The sequence below is a fragment of the Wyeomyia smithii genome, chromosome 3 (assembly GCF_029784165.1).
Source record: "Wyeomyia smithii strain HCP4-BCI-WySm-NY-G18 chromosome 3, ASM2978416v1, whole genome shotgun sequence".
In the NCBI taxonomy this organism is placed as follows: domain Eukaryota; kingdom Metazoa; phylum Arthropoda; class Insecta; order Diptera; family Culicidae; genus Wyeomyia; species Wyeomyia smithii.
In genome coordinates, this window is record NC_073696.1 from 216,436,031 (window position 1) to 216,455,599 (window position 19,569).

General features: G+C 35.8%; 1 protein-coding gene across 22 annotated transcripts in view; it reads left to right on the forward strand.

Annotated features, from left to right (window-relative positions):
• LOC129727253 (TLD domain-containing protein 2) overlaps window positions 1-14,517 on the forward strand; it is a 494,969-nt gene extending 480,452 nt beyond the window's left edge. For all 22 annotated transcript variants that reach the window (XM_055684880.1, XM_055684882.1, XM_055684883.1 and 19 more), the window contains one exon: window positions 415-14,517. In XM_055684880.1, coding sequence (XP_055540855.1) covers window positions 415-550 — 136 coding nt within the window. In that variant the 3' untranslated portion in view covers window positions 551-14,517. The remainder of the gene's footprint in view (window positions 1-414) is intronic.
• Window positions 14,518-19,569: the final 5,052 nt, after the last annotated feature.

Genomic DNA, 19,569 nt, shown 5'->3' on the forward strand with positions numbered 1-19,569 from the left:
AGTCCTTACATAATTAATGGATGACGCCTTAGTGATGAGTATTAAAAACATAGTTTGGCTCATAGTTTGACTTAATACAGCATTCTTGAACGTCAAAAAAATTCGAAGTTAACAGGAACATGATATGAACGAAGTCAAAGTTCTACAATGCATTTGAGCTCAAGAAATTGCACAAATCTTAAACAAGCTTTAGATAAAAGCCTGACGTAACTTCTTGGAGAATAGAGCTCATATTCTTTAAAAGCAGTTTAAAAATTGCAACTATTTCGAGAGTATACTAAGAATCTAATAGGAAAATTTACATGATTTAATTTTTATTTGTTTGATGTATTAGTCAATTAAAAAAGACTTGTTTCCCTATTACAAGAGAACCTAATAATCCCACTAAAAACCACATTCTTTTCTATCTTCCAGCGGCAAATTCGGTCTCTGGCTGGACGGAGACCTGAACCAGGGCCGATCGCAGTACTGCAGCACCTATTCGAACGAACCGCTGGCACCGCAGGAGGACTTTGTCATCAAAACGCTCGAATGCTGGGCATTCGTCTAAGTCTTAGTAGGTAATGAAGTGGATGCTGCGGACGCGCGGATCGAGCGTGTTCGAGTCAGTGTGTGCGCGCGCGCGTTGACTCCGTTTCAGTGCTTTACGCCGTGTGCTAGCGTGTGTGTGCGTGCGGGTGGGTGTGGGTGCGAAATAGTGTTTATTTTAAATAGTGCGATCGAAGGAAACGGATTGCGCGAGATAAGAAAGAAAAAAGAGCTGAGATAGAGTTTAGAGCGTTAGGATTATGAATAATTATATATATATGTATATCGGAGTTCAGAGGCAAAAAATACAACAAATTTTAGAGATGATACTTTTAAAAAATACTATGATATAGATGCTAGTGCAGAATATTGTGAAAAAATAAACCATTTACAAAAGAGAATTTATTAGTGCAACATAACCTTTACATTGGACAGAGCAGTGGATTTGTTGACAGAAAGAAGATTTATAACGAATAGGAGGTGTCACCAACTGAAAAGGCACGTTGTTAAGAGCATATATATTTATAAACGCAAAGCAAAAAAAAAAGTTGGAAAAAGGGTAGTTGCCCGGTTCGTAGAATAAATGCTATGTTTGTAGTGAAAATCGAGCTTCTCTCGAATGATGAGAAATGTGTCAGTAATATGCTCGAAACATACTCTCATATACATAATATACTGTTTGAGGTCTCTCCCAAGGACCAGAATAATCGAGCAGCAAAAGTTATGACCAGAGAGGCTTCAGGCTGTCCTCAAAAGCAAAATCCAACTCTTGTACACGCGTATGCTTATTAACCTCTCTATACATTAGCGCAGAAACTAAACAGAAAGTAATCAACGGTTAAATCACTGAAAATAAACAATTACACAGCAGCCGTGAGCTGCAGCTACGTAATCACCCACTAAAAGTAAATTATATAATAAAATATATTGAACGAAAAAAAATGTTGCTAACAAAACAAGATGAAAAAGCAAATTAAACAAAATCGTGTTTAGAAGTATAGTAACGTTCAAAATTAGAGACTGCTTCCGATTTGTTTCAGAACTGTTGTGACAAAATGTAGAAGATAAACAGAATCAAAGCAAAACCAATAAAAAACAAAACAAAAAACAACAACACACCAATACATCAGCAATCGTTTCCCGTGCTGGGTCGCGTTCGGTCCTTTAGCAACAGTTTCAGTGCGTCGAGTGCCACAGTATCAGCCGTTCTGTTACGCTTCAATATCATTGACAATAACAGTTCTAAATCCGAACCGAGAATAAATGGGTAACCACACACAAATATACAAACACACATACACAAGCAAAAAAAAAACAAATATTGTAAACGAAACTCTCGCCAGTGCATGTCAATTTATGTGTATAAATTGGAGTAAAACTCACCCTCTATAAAACAAACAGCAGCTAGCCTAACGGTTGAACATTCTCTCGTTACCTTCCGACAATTCGTAATCATTTGATATTGTTTCGTTGTTATGAAAACTGTACCGTTTTCTTATTAGTGTTTATGGCGAATATCCAACGACGAATGACAGGGGCCTGAGGTGCGATACATCTTGGCTGTCTCGGTCGGCGAGCGTGTTAAGCCGTCTAACATATTTCTTTCGAGTTTATTTTTTTAAACCTAGGTATTGTTTTAATTTATTTTAATTTCTGTAGATCCTTAGTTGTATGTGCTTTCTTATTTATGTCGATGTATAACCAAGCGAGGGCAACAGATCAGAAGCTTGAGTGTTGTTTCGTCTCCGACCGGAAGCGTGCTGCGCGTCTTCCGGTTACGGAAGAACACAGACAAACATACACACACAGAGAGAGAGATACACACACTTGTGTAGAACGTTAGGAGGTTGTGCAGAATATGCCGTTGTAATTGACACGTTTTACATGTGAACTGTGTAGTAATAAACGATACAAAAACGATAATTGCATCAAAAATTTTACACTGCTAGTTGTGCCTCAGTTCAGTTTGTTTGCTTGTTTCGCGAAAGAACAGTTCTCCTTTGGTTGATGTTACACTCTACACTCGACCCTTGATGGTTTTGTTATTGTAAGTTTCCGCTCGGTATCTCAGGGCATCGATTGTTAGTTTAATTAGAGAGTTAGGTATGATTGAATTATTATTAAATTTTGAACCTGGTTCGTTCAGTTTTCGGAGAGCTGATAGAGTTGTTATTCCCATTCCATTTTTGTTCGTACGACCTATCCTTTGGATTGAGGTTGGTTTTAAGTCGAATTAAATAAACAAATATTTGCTGCAAGCTTCGTAGATTGACTGCGCATTTTTGCATAACGTCGAAGCTCGTTCTCAACTTTGCTTTTGATCTTAAATTTAATTTTTTTTTTATTATTACGTGAAATTCCAGACAACTTCCTTAAAGTCATCCTTAACACTTTTTGCAAAGTCAACACCTATATCTGCTGAAGTGCAGGACTTAGATAAAGCAGGTCGTTTAATAGTCGACTCAATAGATGGTTATCTTAAGAAACCTGCGAAATCTTCACGCCTGCTTGGGTCGAATGGGCTCTAAGTTCTTTTCAACATTACAAATCTCTTATTCCCTAGTTGACTGAGCTCTTCCGAGCCAATATTACTATGAGCTACTAACTAGTTGTCTTTATTCCAATAGTGGGAAAAGCGATAAAATGACTCCCATAGCCTTAGACCTATGTATTTCTTTTGTTTTTCTAAAGACAATGAAAGAAACTTTGGACGACTTTATCGAGTCAACAAGCTTCCATTGAGTAAAACCCAATTTGCTTACCAATCAGGTAAATCTACAACAACTGTGCAATAGTTGCTAGTTGGTGAAATGGAGAAATCGCTTCAGCCAAAGCAATAACTTTGGTTGCTTTTCTTGATATTGAAGGAGCATTCGATAGCTCAATGCATTTCACAATTGAAGTAAGGGATCTGGATAACTGTATTAGAAAATGGAAAAAGGTGGTGCTAAAAGATCGAGAAATTTCTGCTGTTCTAGAGGGTGTGCAGCTAAAAATCAGATGAATGAAGGGTTGTCCTCAAGGAAGAGTGCTTTCGCCCTTATGGTGGCCCTCAGTTGTAGAGGAGCTCTTGAAAGGCTAGTAGAACTAGCGTATTAGGTGATTGCCTACCCATGAAACGTATCCGTAATAGCAGTACACCAGACGATATATCCATAATAGCTGCTTTGAAAACTGAACATGAGCTCTTACACATTTATATCATTTCATTATTATTTTAGATGGTGACCAAACTAAACCCCGATGACAATATAAGATTTAATGAGAAAGAAGACAACCTATGGCATCCCCTTCCAAGTTGTTAAATCAGCCCACTATGAATAGGAGTTAGTCAGGAGAGCCGAGTCTCCCAAATCCAGGCTCATTATGTTTTGAAGCCAGAGTGTTTGGCACAGGAACGAGAGCTACACCAATGGGACAAAGTCCAACGGTTTTTTAAGCAGGTCTTAAACATTTGTTTAACAAGGAAATTAAAATTTGAAAATTCAGTGCTTTTTCGATTTTATCACGGTCAAAAAAAAATTCACCCTGAATTTGTCGAAACCGTGCATTAAGCGAAATGATGAAAATTGGATTTTTTGTGTTGCATTCAAGAGAAATTTACATTATTTTGAGTAAAATGGTGCACTTTCATAGTTCAATGGAATATAAGTTCAAGATACAAATGAATAAACAAAAGAACAGTTAGTCCAGAATATTATTCTCCATAGCATTTTTGCGAACTTTCTCACGGGATTATGGTGCTTATTACGGGAGTCACTTCACGGTGAAATATATTTCACTCTCACGCTCACTTCACTTTTTTAGACCTATTCCCGATTCCAGCTCAAGTGAGGTGACAAAAATCACCTCCGTGGAGTGAGATTGACAGTGAAGTGAAATTGAGAATAGGACAATTGAAATGAGATTGTTTCCCAGCTCAAAAATGTCTAAGTCCCAGAAAGTCGTTTTTTCCCGTTTTTTTAGATAACACCAGATCTTGACGTGTTCTGCATTTCTAAGACATTCGGCATAAAAAAAAAATGTTTTTTTCGGTATCGAAAATTTCCTAAACTAGTTTGCATTTTTTTCATCGGGCAAAAAAATGAAAAATTGACCGCTTTAAGGCACGGATCAAACTCTGATTCGCTTCGTTACTGAAGAATAAATCCAATATTTACCATTAGATCACAAATCAATCAACTTTAAGACTTATGGCAGCTTCGTGGAATCATTTCACCTTTCAAAATGGTCGTGGAATAATTCCACGCGAAACGTCGCTTTTTCCGTTCTCACTTCACTCATAATAACCCAGATTCCACGGCAGTTGTCACTTCGCGACGTTTTTCTCACTTACGTGAGTTCCGTAATAGGATTTTGTTCACTTCACTCTGATTTCACCGTGAAGTGACTCCCGTAATTAGCACCAGATGTCACTTTGCGACGTTTTTCTCACTTACGTGAGTCCCGTAATAGGATTTTGTTCTCTTCACCCTGATTTCACCGTGAAGTGACTCCCGTAATAAGCACCTATAAATGCAATATCTATATGATTTGAACTGCTCATTCTTTAACATAACTAGGAGAGTCTAACGCTTGTTTAACGTGAAATTGTTGAACCGCCAGATTTATTAATTTTTAAATCCACGTTCTATAAACTTCAAACTGTAGGGCTATTTGAGCTGTTAACAAAGCTTCTTTTTCAACTGCTCTAATAATACGTAAATTTTGCTTCAAAGTGGATGAAATACGTATTTCACGGTTTATTTTTCTCACAATTATGACACAAATAAACTGTAACAGATATGGCTCTTGGTTGTCCCAGAAAATGAATCAAATAAATTATTTTCATAAAACTATACACATGCAAGGACACAAGGCACAAGTAAAAATGATGTTTAAAATACACTTTCTGCAACTTGAAATACATTATACTTGATTAAATTTTTTTTTTGGAAAAGCGCTATAAGAACGAAAAAAATCGTGAGAAAATCGAGCGTGAATTTGGTGAGTAGTGATAAAAACGACTGTTGATAAAATCGAACAAGCACTGTATCTGCATATTTCATGACTGTGAAGCAGCTTTAAATACACTTGAAGCTTTTACGTGTATATATTTGAGACAATTGGCCATTATGAAGGAAGTTACTCTGTACTGGGTGCCCGGCAATTGTGACATTGAAGAAAATCACAAATCAGACAGCTTAGCAAGAGAACGTTCAGTATCAAATTTTTTAATTTTGGCACTGTAATTCTGGTGAGGTACTGGATTTCATAAAACGAGTCGATCATAACTGGGATCGAATACTATGTCAATCAATGTCTATAACACCTTGATTGTGATAGGATTTTCGACTATTACTAATCAAATATGTTTCATGCAACAGTTGTTCAACAATAGTGTGGCTCTACAGCAAAAAAAAGCTGTGCCCGCGTATGGCACGGAGCTTCAGTACGTTGTTTCACTTAGAAGAGCTTTTCCGTATACTGTTTTTTAACTCTCGGTGCGCTGAAGCCGCCGTTCTCTTTGTATGAGATGAGAAAAGTAACAGTGAATTTTGTATTTTAGAACATTTGGATTTTTTTTTTGAAAAATATGTTTGTTACATTTGAGTAAATTTAATTTGAAAACATGATAAAAATTATGAAAGTTTCATAATTATACCACAGACAAACATACATGCCTCGATGACGGTTTTAAGGATCAGAAAAATAACGATTATTTCGAAATTTTCATTAGTATGCAATAATGCAGCTAGTCTCGCTATAAGCAAGCGTGCACATTCGTTATCAAAGACAAAACCCGCTAGTAATGCCGCTGGTGTTGATTTAAGCAAGTGTGCACACCTATTAGCAAAGACAAAAACCGTTATACGAAAATATGATAGTAGGCAATAAGCTGACATGGTGGCGCATGAGTGTAGCGTTTTGAATAAGGACGAAAAATTTTCAGGATTTTTCTTCGAAGAGGCACGTCTGTTTGTCTGTGATTGTACATTCATAAAAGCACATATTATTTATTTAATAAGCTATAATCAATGAAGCAACCAATAAAGAAGTGATCCTCACACTACAATGTTTTGTATGAACAAATAAGAAAACAAATGAAGAAACATTTCATTCCTCGGTTTTGTTTCCTAAAACTTGTTATAATTAGATATTAGATTTAATTTGATCCAAAAACATCGCTAGGAATTTAGGAAAAAGATATATCGACTAGAGTCGCTTTTTTCTGGTCACCCTATTACGGAACTGGTTACCCTACCCAAGCAGCAAAATTTGTTTCGATTATTAACTCTGTGCATCGCAGCAACAAATTTTCAGGCGAAATTAAGTTGCAGCTACATTTCAGTTTCTTATACAATGGTGCTTATTACGAAAGTCACTTCACAGTGAAATTTCACTTTCTCGCTCACTTCACTTTTTCAGCCCTATTCCCGATTTCACCTCAAGTGAGGTGACAAAATTTACCCCCGTGAAGTGAAATTGAGAATAGGACAAGTGAAATGAGATTGTTTCCCAGCTCAAGAATTTCTAAATCCCAGAAAGTCGAATTTTCCGTTTTTTTAAAAAACACCAGATCGTTTTATGAATTTCTTAGACATTTGGCATAAAAAAAAAACTTTTTTTCGGTGTAGAAAAATTTCATGAACTAGCGTGCATTTTATCATCGGTAAAAAATTGATACTTTAAACACTTTGAGGCAAGGATCGAATTTTGATTCATTTCGTTACTGAGAAATAAATCCAATATTTACTATTAGATCACAAATCAAACAATTTTCCTGACTTATTCCTTCTTCGTGGAATCATTTCACCGTTCAAAATGGTCGTGAAAAAAATTCCACGCGGAACGTCACTTATTCCGTTTTCACTTATGTGTTATGACACTCATAATAACCCAGATTTCAAGGCAGATGTCACTTTGCGACGTTTTTCTCACTTACGTGAGTCTCGTAGTAGAACCTTATTCACTTTACTTTCATTTCACCGTGAAGTGACTTCCGTAATAGGAACCACAGGTATTAGCATTTCGTTTGTATGGGAACTTTTCCTTGTAGGGCAGGGAGGGTGTCAAACTATCATAAGAACTTTCCCCAGCCTCAAAAACTCCCACGAACAAATTTTCACGTCGATCGGTGCAGTTGTTTCCGAGTCTCAACTAGACAGACGAACAAAACTCCTTTTTTATATGTATAGATCACAATCATAACGCTCTTGGCAATTAATTTTCTACACTCATTCCTTTTTTTTTGAGATATTTCAATATCAAATTTGAAAAATTCAAGTTTATATAAAAATACGCTTCTTTATTTATTTGCGAGTTATTTGCGGTAAACTTTTCTTAACTCTCGATGCGCTTCAGTTGTGATCTCTTTCAGCGAGATGGGTAAAGTAGCGCATGCTTCCTAGGAAATTGCATGCCTTTTGAGAAATTGTCTGAAAGTTTATTTTCAAATATCAAATAAATGAACTGGACAAAAAACAAAAAACAAAAACAAAATTTTATTAACAAAAAGTGATTTTAAAAACAGTCATTAACAGTCATCTCAGATGTTTTTCAAGTTAGGGTTTTCAGATAGACAATTGCCTTTCTTCAAGAAAAACCGACCATCATTTTCGATGAAATCTGAAATCTAACTTTCTCATCTATGTAGAAAAAAATTAAGATTGTTCTGCAATGTTTTAGGTCCGTCAACTCTTAGTCACATTTTTCGGTATCCATTTTTTTTTCTTGCTTTGAAAAAACCGATTTTTCTAATGATTTTTACATTTTATGGAGATTTTGTTGAATACGTAATTTTATATATACTCAACCTGAAAACCTGAAAAAATTATAGTTTCCCAATCTTTGCATTCAAAAATACACATATTTGATTATTTTTTTCCCCAAAACTAGAAATAAAGATCTTTAGTTTGATCCAAAAACATCACAAATCGATCTACAAAAGAATTACAAAATTAATTTTTGAAAATGTTTTTTTTTTTCCTGTTCACCATATTTCGGAACTGGTCACTCTAACGACCTTCCAATATAATATGAGTCTGATAACATAGTGCAACAAAAATTGACTTTTATTTCTGCCTTGGTTTCAATATATATTTTTTTTGTGTATTTTGATGCAAAACCAAATTTCCAAACATATATCAACTTAAGGGGCAACAATGGCGCCATTTTGAATTTTTGAGAAATCGGAAATTTTCGTTGTTATTTCGACGCCATTTTGTTTTAAGACCAAATATCAAAATTTTAATAGTTTGTCCACATATTAGCATCTTCAAACTTCATCAAAAAATCATACATAGGAGCCAAGGCAAAAAAATTGTTGCACTGTGTTATTTTCGATGAGAACCAATTCCTGCAATTTTAAGCATGACAAAAAAAAGAGTGACCAAAAAAGGGTGACTATTAAAACAGTATTATTTTAAAAATTCATAACTTTTTAACTAGTGGATCGATTTTCGACATTTTTGCTTCAAATCAAAGATAATTATTTCTAGTTTTATGAAAAAAAAAACCTAGAAATAAAGTATGTGTACTTTTGAATGTAAAAATCAAAAAAAAAAAAATCATAATAACATTTTTCATATTTTCAATTTAATTCACTTAGGGTATCGGCTCTATTATCGTCAGGTTTCACCAATTACCGTCCGGGGGGTTAATAAGGTCATAGAAAACTAATATTTTGCAGAGAGGTACTCTACATTATGAAGAACCATCATGCAAGAAATTAACGATCATGGATATCATTTACCCCCCTGACGATAATAGGTAAAACCTGACGATAATAGATCCGATACCCTACTTAGACATAAAAAATGGCATATTTGAAAAAAATTGTATGTAGAGTCAAATATACGGAGAGCTGCGTAGCCGCAAGGGTACAGAGTTTGCTTTGTCAAGCGGATGGTCGAGGGCTCGTATCTTAGTAGAACCAGGCCATTCAATGTCAGAAAGGACTTAAGCATGGGTTTATTCTCAGGCTCCCAACCAGTTCCCCTTCCTTTACGCTGAAATCTATAATACCTTTGCATGACTTCCTCTTAACAAAAATAAATCCTTATCAATAAAACTGGCCAGAAGGACGCACAACGAAACTTCTCCGATAATTGGTGATATTTGGCAGAAGGAACGAGGTTCGGTATAGTAGAACAATAAGTAAGCATGTAAAAGGTAAAGGGTAACAGCATATTACACACAAGCTCGGCTAACAAATAATAATAAGCATGCCACTTCTCAATAGCGGTGCTGCTAATAATAAAAGTATATCTCGCAATAGATCAACGATTCTGGTCGCAGTGAGGAAGTCCATACAGGAAAAATAAAAAAAAAAGAGTCAAATATGCTAGAGAACGAATTGAACTAAAGAATTTTTTACGTTTGACCTAAAAAGAATAACAATCAAGTTGATTAACATTGAGTTAATTACGATCTCGCTTTTGCAAAATGTTCGTTTTAAAAAACTCTGAAAGTCGTCTGATACAGTTTTTAAGTGAAAATATGAATATAAATTAGAGCAAAAAGGTATTTTTCAAAATCCTAATAGGTTATTTTCAAAGAAAAAAATTGATTGTACAGAGTTATTTAAAATTAACGGGGCTACAACATTGCAGAACAATCTTTACTTCTATCTACAATGACAAAAAAGTTTGAGCTCGAATTTTGATGTTCTAAATTTCCCAACAACCCTAATTTTCGATAACAACCCTGATTTTTGATAATACAAGAGATTTATTATGTGTTACAACTTTGTAGAAGAAGCTTTTTATCTAGAATATTACTTTAGAGCACTTGATCCTCTTTTCCCCTAAATTCGGTTGCTGGACCTCGTTGATAATGGTTTCTTAGAAATGGAATATTTTTGTTAGACAAACTTTTTTTTCCTAAGAGAGGCAATTTTAACTAATTCAGAAGAGATTTAGGCAGTTGGATTTTCTATCTAAAATCTTATTTGAAGAAATCCGATGACGTCGGTTTTAAATCTCTTGTTATATTCTTTGCAATCATGCAGTGAAGTGCAATAACTCTATTATTAAAAAAAAGCAATTCTTTTAAACGAAAATTCAGGTGATTTCCAAAAAGCCGGTACTTGACAACTCTTCTCTATTTTTTGTCATTATTTAGATAGGTATCCATTTATAAAAAGACGGTTTAAAATCTTTAGCCCTTTTTAAATATTACTGTAGATGTATTTTTTAAAATTGAACTTCTATGCAAAGCTATTCAGTTTAGTAAGGTTCACATTTTCATGAAGTTTCATTAAATTTAGAGAGGGTGCTGCCAATATTTGGTTGAGTTGGCGCGAAATGTTTCTCATTAATAAAATGCTTCGAATATTTCCTTCAAATTTTGTGGGAAGTTTCTTATTAATATATTATAAATAATAATTCTTTAAATATGTGAAATACGACTGTTTTCTTGACAGTGTAAACAATATGGTAGGGAGAGACCCCATTACCACGGAAGTCTGTTGGGAACTCTTTCCGGGTATGCGACCTGCCCAGTTTGTGGTTGTAATCCGCATAAATTTTTCTTGCGATTAAAGTTCCAAGCCCATAGGTGTCTTGTATTACTTGAAGGAACGTTTATCTTCTTGGTTCAAACTCTAAATCGATTGTTACGTGAAGTTCATAGGCAAATACGACTTTTTCAGTCTTGACGGTGGATCAAAATGCTGCTAAAACGGTGCAACTTTCTATCCCCTGAAGAAGGTCAAGTCCAAAGGCCGAAACGTCGGGCACACAGTAGCATTTTGATCTACCGCTAAGACTGAAAAAAAGTCGTATTAGCCTATAAATTTCACGTTACAGTTGTTTTTGAATCAGAATTTGTGCACTACCTGAACCAAGAAAAATGGCGGTTTTTTAAATAAGTTTGAAATCTTATTTAATCAATATTATCAATTTGCACTCGTTATCCATGTTGCTACTGAAACTGAATTAAATAGGGGTCAAATATGTTGACTATATGCCTATTTGCGCTCGTTCGAATTAGCATTTAGGTACTTACTCTCTACAAAAAATTGTTTGCACTTGGAGACGAACCCTTGAGTGGTACTTAACCAAAAATAGTCAGTTTTGAGCAGGATAGTAACAAAGTTTAGGCAAAGCTATTTCACGGAACCAATCTAATCATTTTTAAAACTATTTTTATATTCGGTATTAACAGTTTTAATACACTTTCTTGGTCGTCATGGCTTTCGAGTAGACACAATTTATGGGCTTACAATTTTTATTTTAATAGTAACTTTACAATTTTAAAACGAATGCATTTACTAATGATAGGAATGGTGGTTTCTCCTAATTTTTAACGCTGGAGTTTTGACTATTTGACTTTATCTTTGATGTTTATTATGATAACTCCCTCTGGTAGCAGTTAGTAAGAGTTAATTATATAAAAAAATAGATAAGACATTGAGGTTGAGTACCGAGCGGAAATACATTACAATTTAAATTCGTCACTTGTGTAATTTGAGTTATTTGCTTTGTTTATTAATCAATCTAAATACAACGAATTCCTGTGGCATGCATTATGAACTTCAGTTCCAAAAACCAAATGCATTATACAAAAGAAAAAACAATGGCTGTTAAATCGAATTATTACTGAGCTGCTGAGAACAAGTCACACTCACAGACATTGAACACAAAAAACTCAGAACGATGTAGTGTCTGCAAGTGAAGCAAACTGTATAAATTTTAGAAACGTTTATAAACTAAATATACACAGATTTCTGCTCGCATTAAAACCTAACAATATCGAAATATCCTGCTAGTTTAATTGGAATAAAACGGAAACCCGTTGGTGGTTATCGGACAAACATACCCATACTTAAGCACTAGATTTCATACCTTGAGAGGGAGAGAGTATGCTAATGCTTTCCCTTTAAATCGAATAAAGTATATTCTAACCGACCAGCAGAGTGCTAAAAATACTACTAACCAAACTATCGTAGAATTTAGTGGAACTTTCAGAAACTCTTATACTTACCCCGCATCCCAATTCAATGCGAAGAATCGAACCGTTGAGAGAAGAAAAAAAAACCTACAAAAGGAAAATCCGACCAATATTGTAATCATCAATTTTCTAGACTACAACTACAACAACCACTATTCCGATCAGTTTACCACTTTTTGCTACCGAACAAAGGCATTTTCTCCCGCCGTTGATGAATTTTCCCGAGGGAGAAGAAACTTTTGGAGGAGACAGGAAAAAAGGGTGAAGTGTCAGGCTGGTCAAGTGCGGAGAGGTGCGAGGTGAAAACTCTTGTCAATTATACATATATTCGTAGAGACTGGTAAAAAGCGTTAGTAAAGAGCACCATCACACCATACAATAAGAGAATCACTAATCGATCAGCCAAGAGGAGCAGCAGGAGAAGCAGGAGAATGCATAAAAGCCAAAGGCTTTGGCTCTTGTGTTTTTTTACGATACCCATAGTTTAATGTTTGCAAGATCGGAAGCTGAGAAGAACCACTTCTTACTAGCTAGGCTAAGTCCTACCATACTTTAGCCCCCCTTGGGGCAGTGTAACATCGGTGTAAGCGTTAGGTGTGCTCTAGAAGTTTCGTTCGGTTCAATTCGATGGCAGCATTCCAAGTTTATGTCACTGACGTCGGTGTGTAGCCTTCTCGAGGTCGGTTAAATCGTTGTCCGGATTACGAGTCAGGAGGTTGGGGGTCGTTCCTAAACCATATGGTCACTAAATTGAGGGGATAGTCGAATAAAAACAAACCACACGATCTTAATGGGAGACTGGCTTTTATAACTCACTTTGGGGAAAAAGGTATGAGTGTATTAGTCTAAATTAAAAAACTCATGAAAGTTTTTTGCGACTTGTTTTCGATTTGCTAATGTTAGTAAATCTATGAAGCGGTGCATCGAAATTTGTGATGTTCATCTAGGCGATATGCTTTAATAATTGGTAACTAAATTTGGAAGAAAAAAAAAATTTATCTTGCTAATAAATTGAACTATAAAACTGCAAAATGAGAATTCGGCTAGTTGGTAGGCTAAAAAACTAAACAAAATATGACCGCGTGGTTTCGGAACGAAACCTCACACTGGAAAATACATCGTAAATTACGGTGTTTTCGCGTTTAGAAGACTACCTTACAAAGGATCGCACTTGAAGACGCTAAAAAACTAAATACGTTACTGTTCAGTACTTGACGTTTTCCTCACCCTAGTTGCGCCCACGATGTTTACACTTTAGAAAACAAAAAAAAAACAAAATACGCATGTTTACTGTTAATTGTTGATTAATAAGTAATGATTAGCTCAAAGGATGCCAGTTCTCGGAGCGAGCTCGAAGTTCAAGCCTAATTGTAGCATATCGGTGTTAGTAGGTATTATCATACCCGCCGGCAGCAGCAAAAAAAATATATGTGTTGCTATAATTTTTCACATTAGTTTTGATGAATCAAAAAGCGAACTACTCCAGACTAGTTGTCATCGAGAGCTATTGCATATTTGGTTCTTTTGCACTGATCGACGAAAAGAGAACATTTGTTAGTTCTACAGTTGTTCAGATTAGAACAAAAAAAAAAACTGTTTCCTTTTTGCTGGAAAAAAATGGAGCAACTCTAAAACACTCACGTACTTATGATGAACAAAATGTTAGAAATGTGTAAGCCTATTGTAATCGCAAGGATAAAAGTATTAAAAACAAAGCCGCAATGAATAATCGCAAAACCGCGTTTGCAGTAAAAAAAATCTCGATTTCATATCAACCATTACACCTGATCAGTAATTGACATCGTATTGCAGCAAGCAAGCGTACAATTTAGGATTGAAAATAGTTCCATTATCGTAGGTGAAACAGATGCAGGTTCAGGTTATCAGCAGTAACCGAACAATTACCGACAGAAAGTGTACATGAAGCAGTTAGTAGCAACATTCCCTTCTAAATCGTTTATTTAAAAATGAGCCATTATATATAACCCCTATGTACAAGTCGTGTTTAGTAGCGATAGAACAGATATATGATAAAATAAAGAAATGTATGATGAATTGAGGGTTCAGTCGATTCATTTGTTAAAGGTATCACATTTTTTTTACATTTTAGTTTAGCTTTAATAAACATAACTTATGCACAGCCACCTTCAAAAGTCGTTAGCCTCAACTCGGGACTAGAAAAAAAAGCTAGATCATCCTAAAATTACTGGTGTGGTACGAGTGAAAAGTACAAGGAAAGCCCTAACGGCGGCTCGTAAAGTGCAAACAAAGCATCGGAGTGAAACCTTTGATCCTACAACCAATCTTACCGAGTAAGTAGACAAACAACAAACAGTGGCCAGAATCCAAGCTCGTTAACTGTACAACCGGATGCTGACGTGAAAGGTCAAATGTTAGAAGACTTCATTGCAAACCTAAATTTGTTTTTGCGGATGAGTTGATTAGAGAGCGAGGGGGGATCTGGTTATGTAGTAAGAAAACTCGCGCTTTTTGTGACGGATAAAATCATGAAATCGAGAGTATAATTCAAGGACTACCAAATTGTAATTTTACGCACTGGTTTGTATCGATAACGATTTTCATTAAATTGTTTTATGAAGCGTTGAAGCTACGATGGAAAACTGTAACAGTTGTGCCAATATTATGTCAGAGAAGGAAGTTGTTTTTGAAGATTTTTGTAAAGCTACTTTCAATTACAAGTGTTACTTATTTACTTATCAGAGTCATTGTGAAAGTTCTGCTATCTTGAATACGGAATGTTGCGAGTTGATCTAAAACATGCTTACAATTAGGGTTCGTCCACTAACGCTGTTATATAGGTACTTAAAAATATTTATCAGGCTGGTCGAAGAACTGAGGGCTGAGAAAAAAACGACTGATCGCTGAGTTGAAGTAATACAACAGGGGATAGTCAAAATAGGTAGAATGGACAAAATTTTTATCAACTTTGAAATGCTGTAACTTTGCCGAATATTGTATATTGAATATTTTATTAATTCGAACACCATTCAACTTTTTCAGTCTCATCTCCTGACCAAGAATGTAGCCTAGGTCACCGGATTCCATGAGACATGTTAAACCTGCTAATTTTTGGATGGATTAGGTAATGGGTAAACTAATAAAAATACTAATTTGCATCATTGGCAAAGATGACAAAACCATTTCTAAAGCGAATGGTTCATTAATATCAGGAATCGGCCAAGAACTCATCGAGAAATTGTCATTTTTCATCCGGAAGTCCCCAGAGGAACCCGTGATAGGAGAAATTTTTGCATAAAAATATAGCGGGTGACACCTCTATCTTCAAGAGTTTTCATCAGAAATCATCCAAAGAACATTTCTGAATACAGACTGCATTAACCATTACTAGATAACCTAAATGCCTCGAAGTAACCTGGAGTGAGAAAATTTACAATTTTGAAGCTGAAAAGCTTGACTGCATATCGTTGGCGCCAAAGGAAAAGCTACTAGCGATGTTATCTTTTGTACCATTCAAGGTTCAGATTCAGGAGGAGCTTAAAATGAAACCTCATTGAATCCAAAAATGGCCGACTTCGAGTCACCACTTCGAATTTTCGAAAGCAAAAAACTCGGAAATAGTTAATGCGTTCCCTGTGAAAATGCTATTTTATGATTGCTGTGGTGAAGCAAATATAAAATAGAATTTTCATAGGGAACGCAATGAGTATTTCCGAGTCTTGTGCTTTCGAAAATTCGAAGTGGTGGCTCTAAGTTGGCCATTTTTGGATTCAATGAGGTTTCACCTTAAAATAAAAGCGAAGGATCATTCCACTTAGCCTCAAGGGATCGATTTTCAAAATAAATTATCGAGTCAAACGATGGGAATTTTCGGAAACCAATGCCGCGCCTGGATCCGGGAGCCACTTTATCGAGTCAATCATCACATCGCATCACATTAACCCAATCAAATAATCGTAACGAACTCTAAATTCAACCCACAGGCCAATCCAACTCTACTCGGGTATACATGATGGTGTACTATCAGAATGTAAGAGGCTTTCTTATTACATTGCATGATTTATTTTTTTACTACGGCCCCTAAACGACCATGTATGGAGTCATTTAAAAATAGTTTTTGTTAGAAATTTTATACCTAAAAACATATTTTGAAAAAAAAAAATCCTTTATTTTGAGTGAACTGATAAGTTTGAAATCATTTCTGATTTAAAAATAATTATTTTCAGTGTAAGCTCTCAAATTCAATTTTATCAGTACTTTTAAATGAAAGTTCAGACACCTGCTTTGTTAAAAACAAACTTTTTTTTTTTCAAGATTACCCACTTTAATTTGTTCATAATAATTTAAGGCAACTAAATTGTGTATCTAAGAAAACTTATTTTGAAAAAATAATCTGAGATGACCGATATTAAAAATATCACTTTATTTTTTTTTTGAATGATTTTTTTTTCATTGTAAGATCTCATATTCATGTTTGTCATCATTTTTCTATGAAAGTTCAGATACTTTTCTATAAGTTATCGCTTCATAACTTTTTTCTTGTCATTATACAGATATATCGATTTATAAAAAAACTTCAGCCATTTTCAAATATTTAAAAATTAGAAATATGCAAAGTGACTGAGGGTAGTAAGGCCTATACACTCACAAAGTTTCACGGAATTCTGAGAGAGAAATCCTTTCAAGTATATTTCGATGCGATCGGAGCACACTCTCTTGTAACCTTCAACGCGGAGCGGCGAAGAATTAACTGAGGTTGAGATTGCTCTGGATTGCAAGTCAGTAATTCTCGATAACGGCTCCAACCTCGTCAGCCTATTGTCCGCATAAGGCTCCGGAAGTCTAGTGTTTGTTTTTGGTGTTTGTGGAATCTACCTGCCATTGTTCCTAGAAGATACGCTAAGACTTTACAAAGTTTACAAAGCAAACCTGGTTCCTGGTGAAAGTCTGTGAATGACTTGACTTTCAATTTGCAAAAACGATCTACAACTAATAAATCTCTTAAAGATTGGCTGCTCTTGTAGAGCGAAATATTTCCGTCACCAACAACTCGCATTCCTGCGTCTTCTACATTGCATCTGGTGTTTCGCAAGGTGGCGTTCTAGGTGCGATCATCAATAATCTGTGATTTCGATTAAAATCTGACAAATTGATGTACGCTGACGATTCATAAATTTATCACATTGTGAAGTCTCACCCAAACTGTGAGTTCTTGCAACACGTTGTTTTTTTCCGAATCCTTTGGTTTAATGAGCACACCTTGACAACTACTGCTAAACCGTTCACAGCTCAAGAATTTATTCGATATACCTACAACAACTTATCGACATTTACTCTCACAAGACGGTGTATTGTTCGGTAGTCCAAATTATTATTAATTATTATTAATTAAGTTTCAGTAGACTCCTTCCTCTTGACATTATAAGTTCCTCTTAGAATAAACCTGGCCAAAACAGAACGTTAGGTGATGTCTCTCTCCAGGGAATTGTAATTTAATGTGGTAGAATTGATGCCAGTTCATGCAGTAAAAATTATTCCGATATCTGATTTGCCCTACGCTAACTGCCTTGATCGTTCCCAGCTACGTTAACTGGCTGGAAACGCCTAATTCGAGACGAAGTAATTTACAAAGAGTTTTTTGTTTGACCTGATGCAGGGGAATTGCACCGGTTTTCCATTGTTGTGTAATGTTTCGTTTTATGTACCTACTAGCTGACCCGGCAAACTTCATCCCGCTCAGTTTCGTGTTTAATTAAATAATTTTAAACATTCCAAATTCATTGATTCTTTGCGATATGTTTATAGTCTGCAAATGCACGTCGGATTGGCCATAGGATATGATCAAAGTCAAAAGGCAAATCGTTTGAAAAGATTGGTTTGATCGGAATGACAACATCCTCGACTTTTGGCTTCTGTGCATCACCTCTATTCTGAAAATATCCACATTGGGCGGTACTCGGTCATTTTCAGCTGTTTTTCTGGCATCAATCTGATTCCGGAGAGACCCATGGTGGTATTCAGTTATTTTGGTTGTTTTCCAGAAAATAAAAATTGGTTATCTTTTAATTCAAAATGGTCTACAGGGTCAATGCCTGGCTTCTATACATCATCTCGATTACGGAAATATCCATGTAAAGTACTGTTCGGTCATGTTCGGCTGTTTCCCAGAAGTTCCCATCTCACAATTCAGTGTCTGCGATCAATTTTTAGCTCCTTACATCATCTTGGCTCCGGAGATACTCATATTGGGAGGTACCTGTCATCTTAGGCTGTTTTTCAGAAACCGGCTGTCGCGATCTTGGATTTCAAAATGGCATTTGAAGATAATTTTTGGTCCCTGAGCGTCATTCTGGTTTAAGAAACTCCCATATTGGGTGTTATTTGGTCATTTTCGGCTATTTTTCAGAAACCGGTAGTTGGAACATTGAAATATCTGTTTAATTTGTATGAGAGCTCCCCCCTGCCCTTCCAGAGTACAGGGTAGTGTCCAACCATTATAGAAATTCGTGTTTGATTTGTATAAGAGCCCTTCCATCTACAGGTAGGAGGGGTGTCGAACCATCATGAAAATATTTTTTGCTCTCAAAAACCTCTACATATTTGGTTCCATTACTTGATTATTTCTCAAGATATGCAGAAATTTGTGTTTCATGTGTAGGAAACTCCGCCGTTCCAAAAGAGAAATGGGTGTCAAACTATTATTATGGTTGCTCGCTCATTATTTGCTATAACTTATTTCTCTTGACTGAGTCGTACACTGCCCTGAAGTATGTGATCAGATGGTGTGTCTGCAAAAGGATTTCTCGAAATTTCTCGAGCATTTATCACAAGGTAAACATTTGGTCCGTGGTGAAGCGTCCCCCTCAAAAGCCGTCCACCGCGAACCTCCAACCAGTCCGAGGGCAATTCTTAATCAGCCCACACTTTCAGCTCCGATGAATGGCACGATACAGCTGTTCGCTCCCGACTTTGTAAAGCTTGGCGGGAATGCCGTTCTTCCCAACTGCCTTGCAGTTCTTCAACTCTTTGACCGCTTTCTTAACCCCGTCCATGGATGGTGGATCCACAGCTTGCCTATCATTCTCAATGTCAATGTCAATTCTGTCTACCTCACCATTCAACAGCATA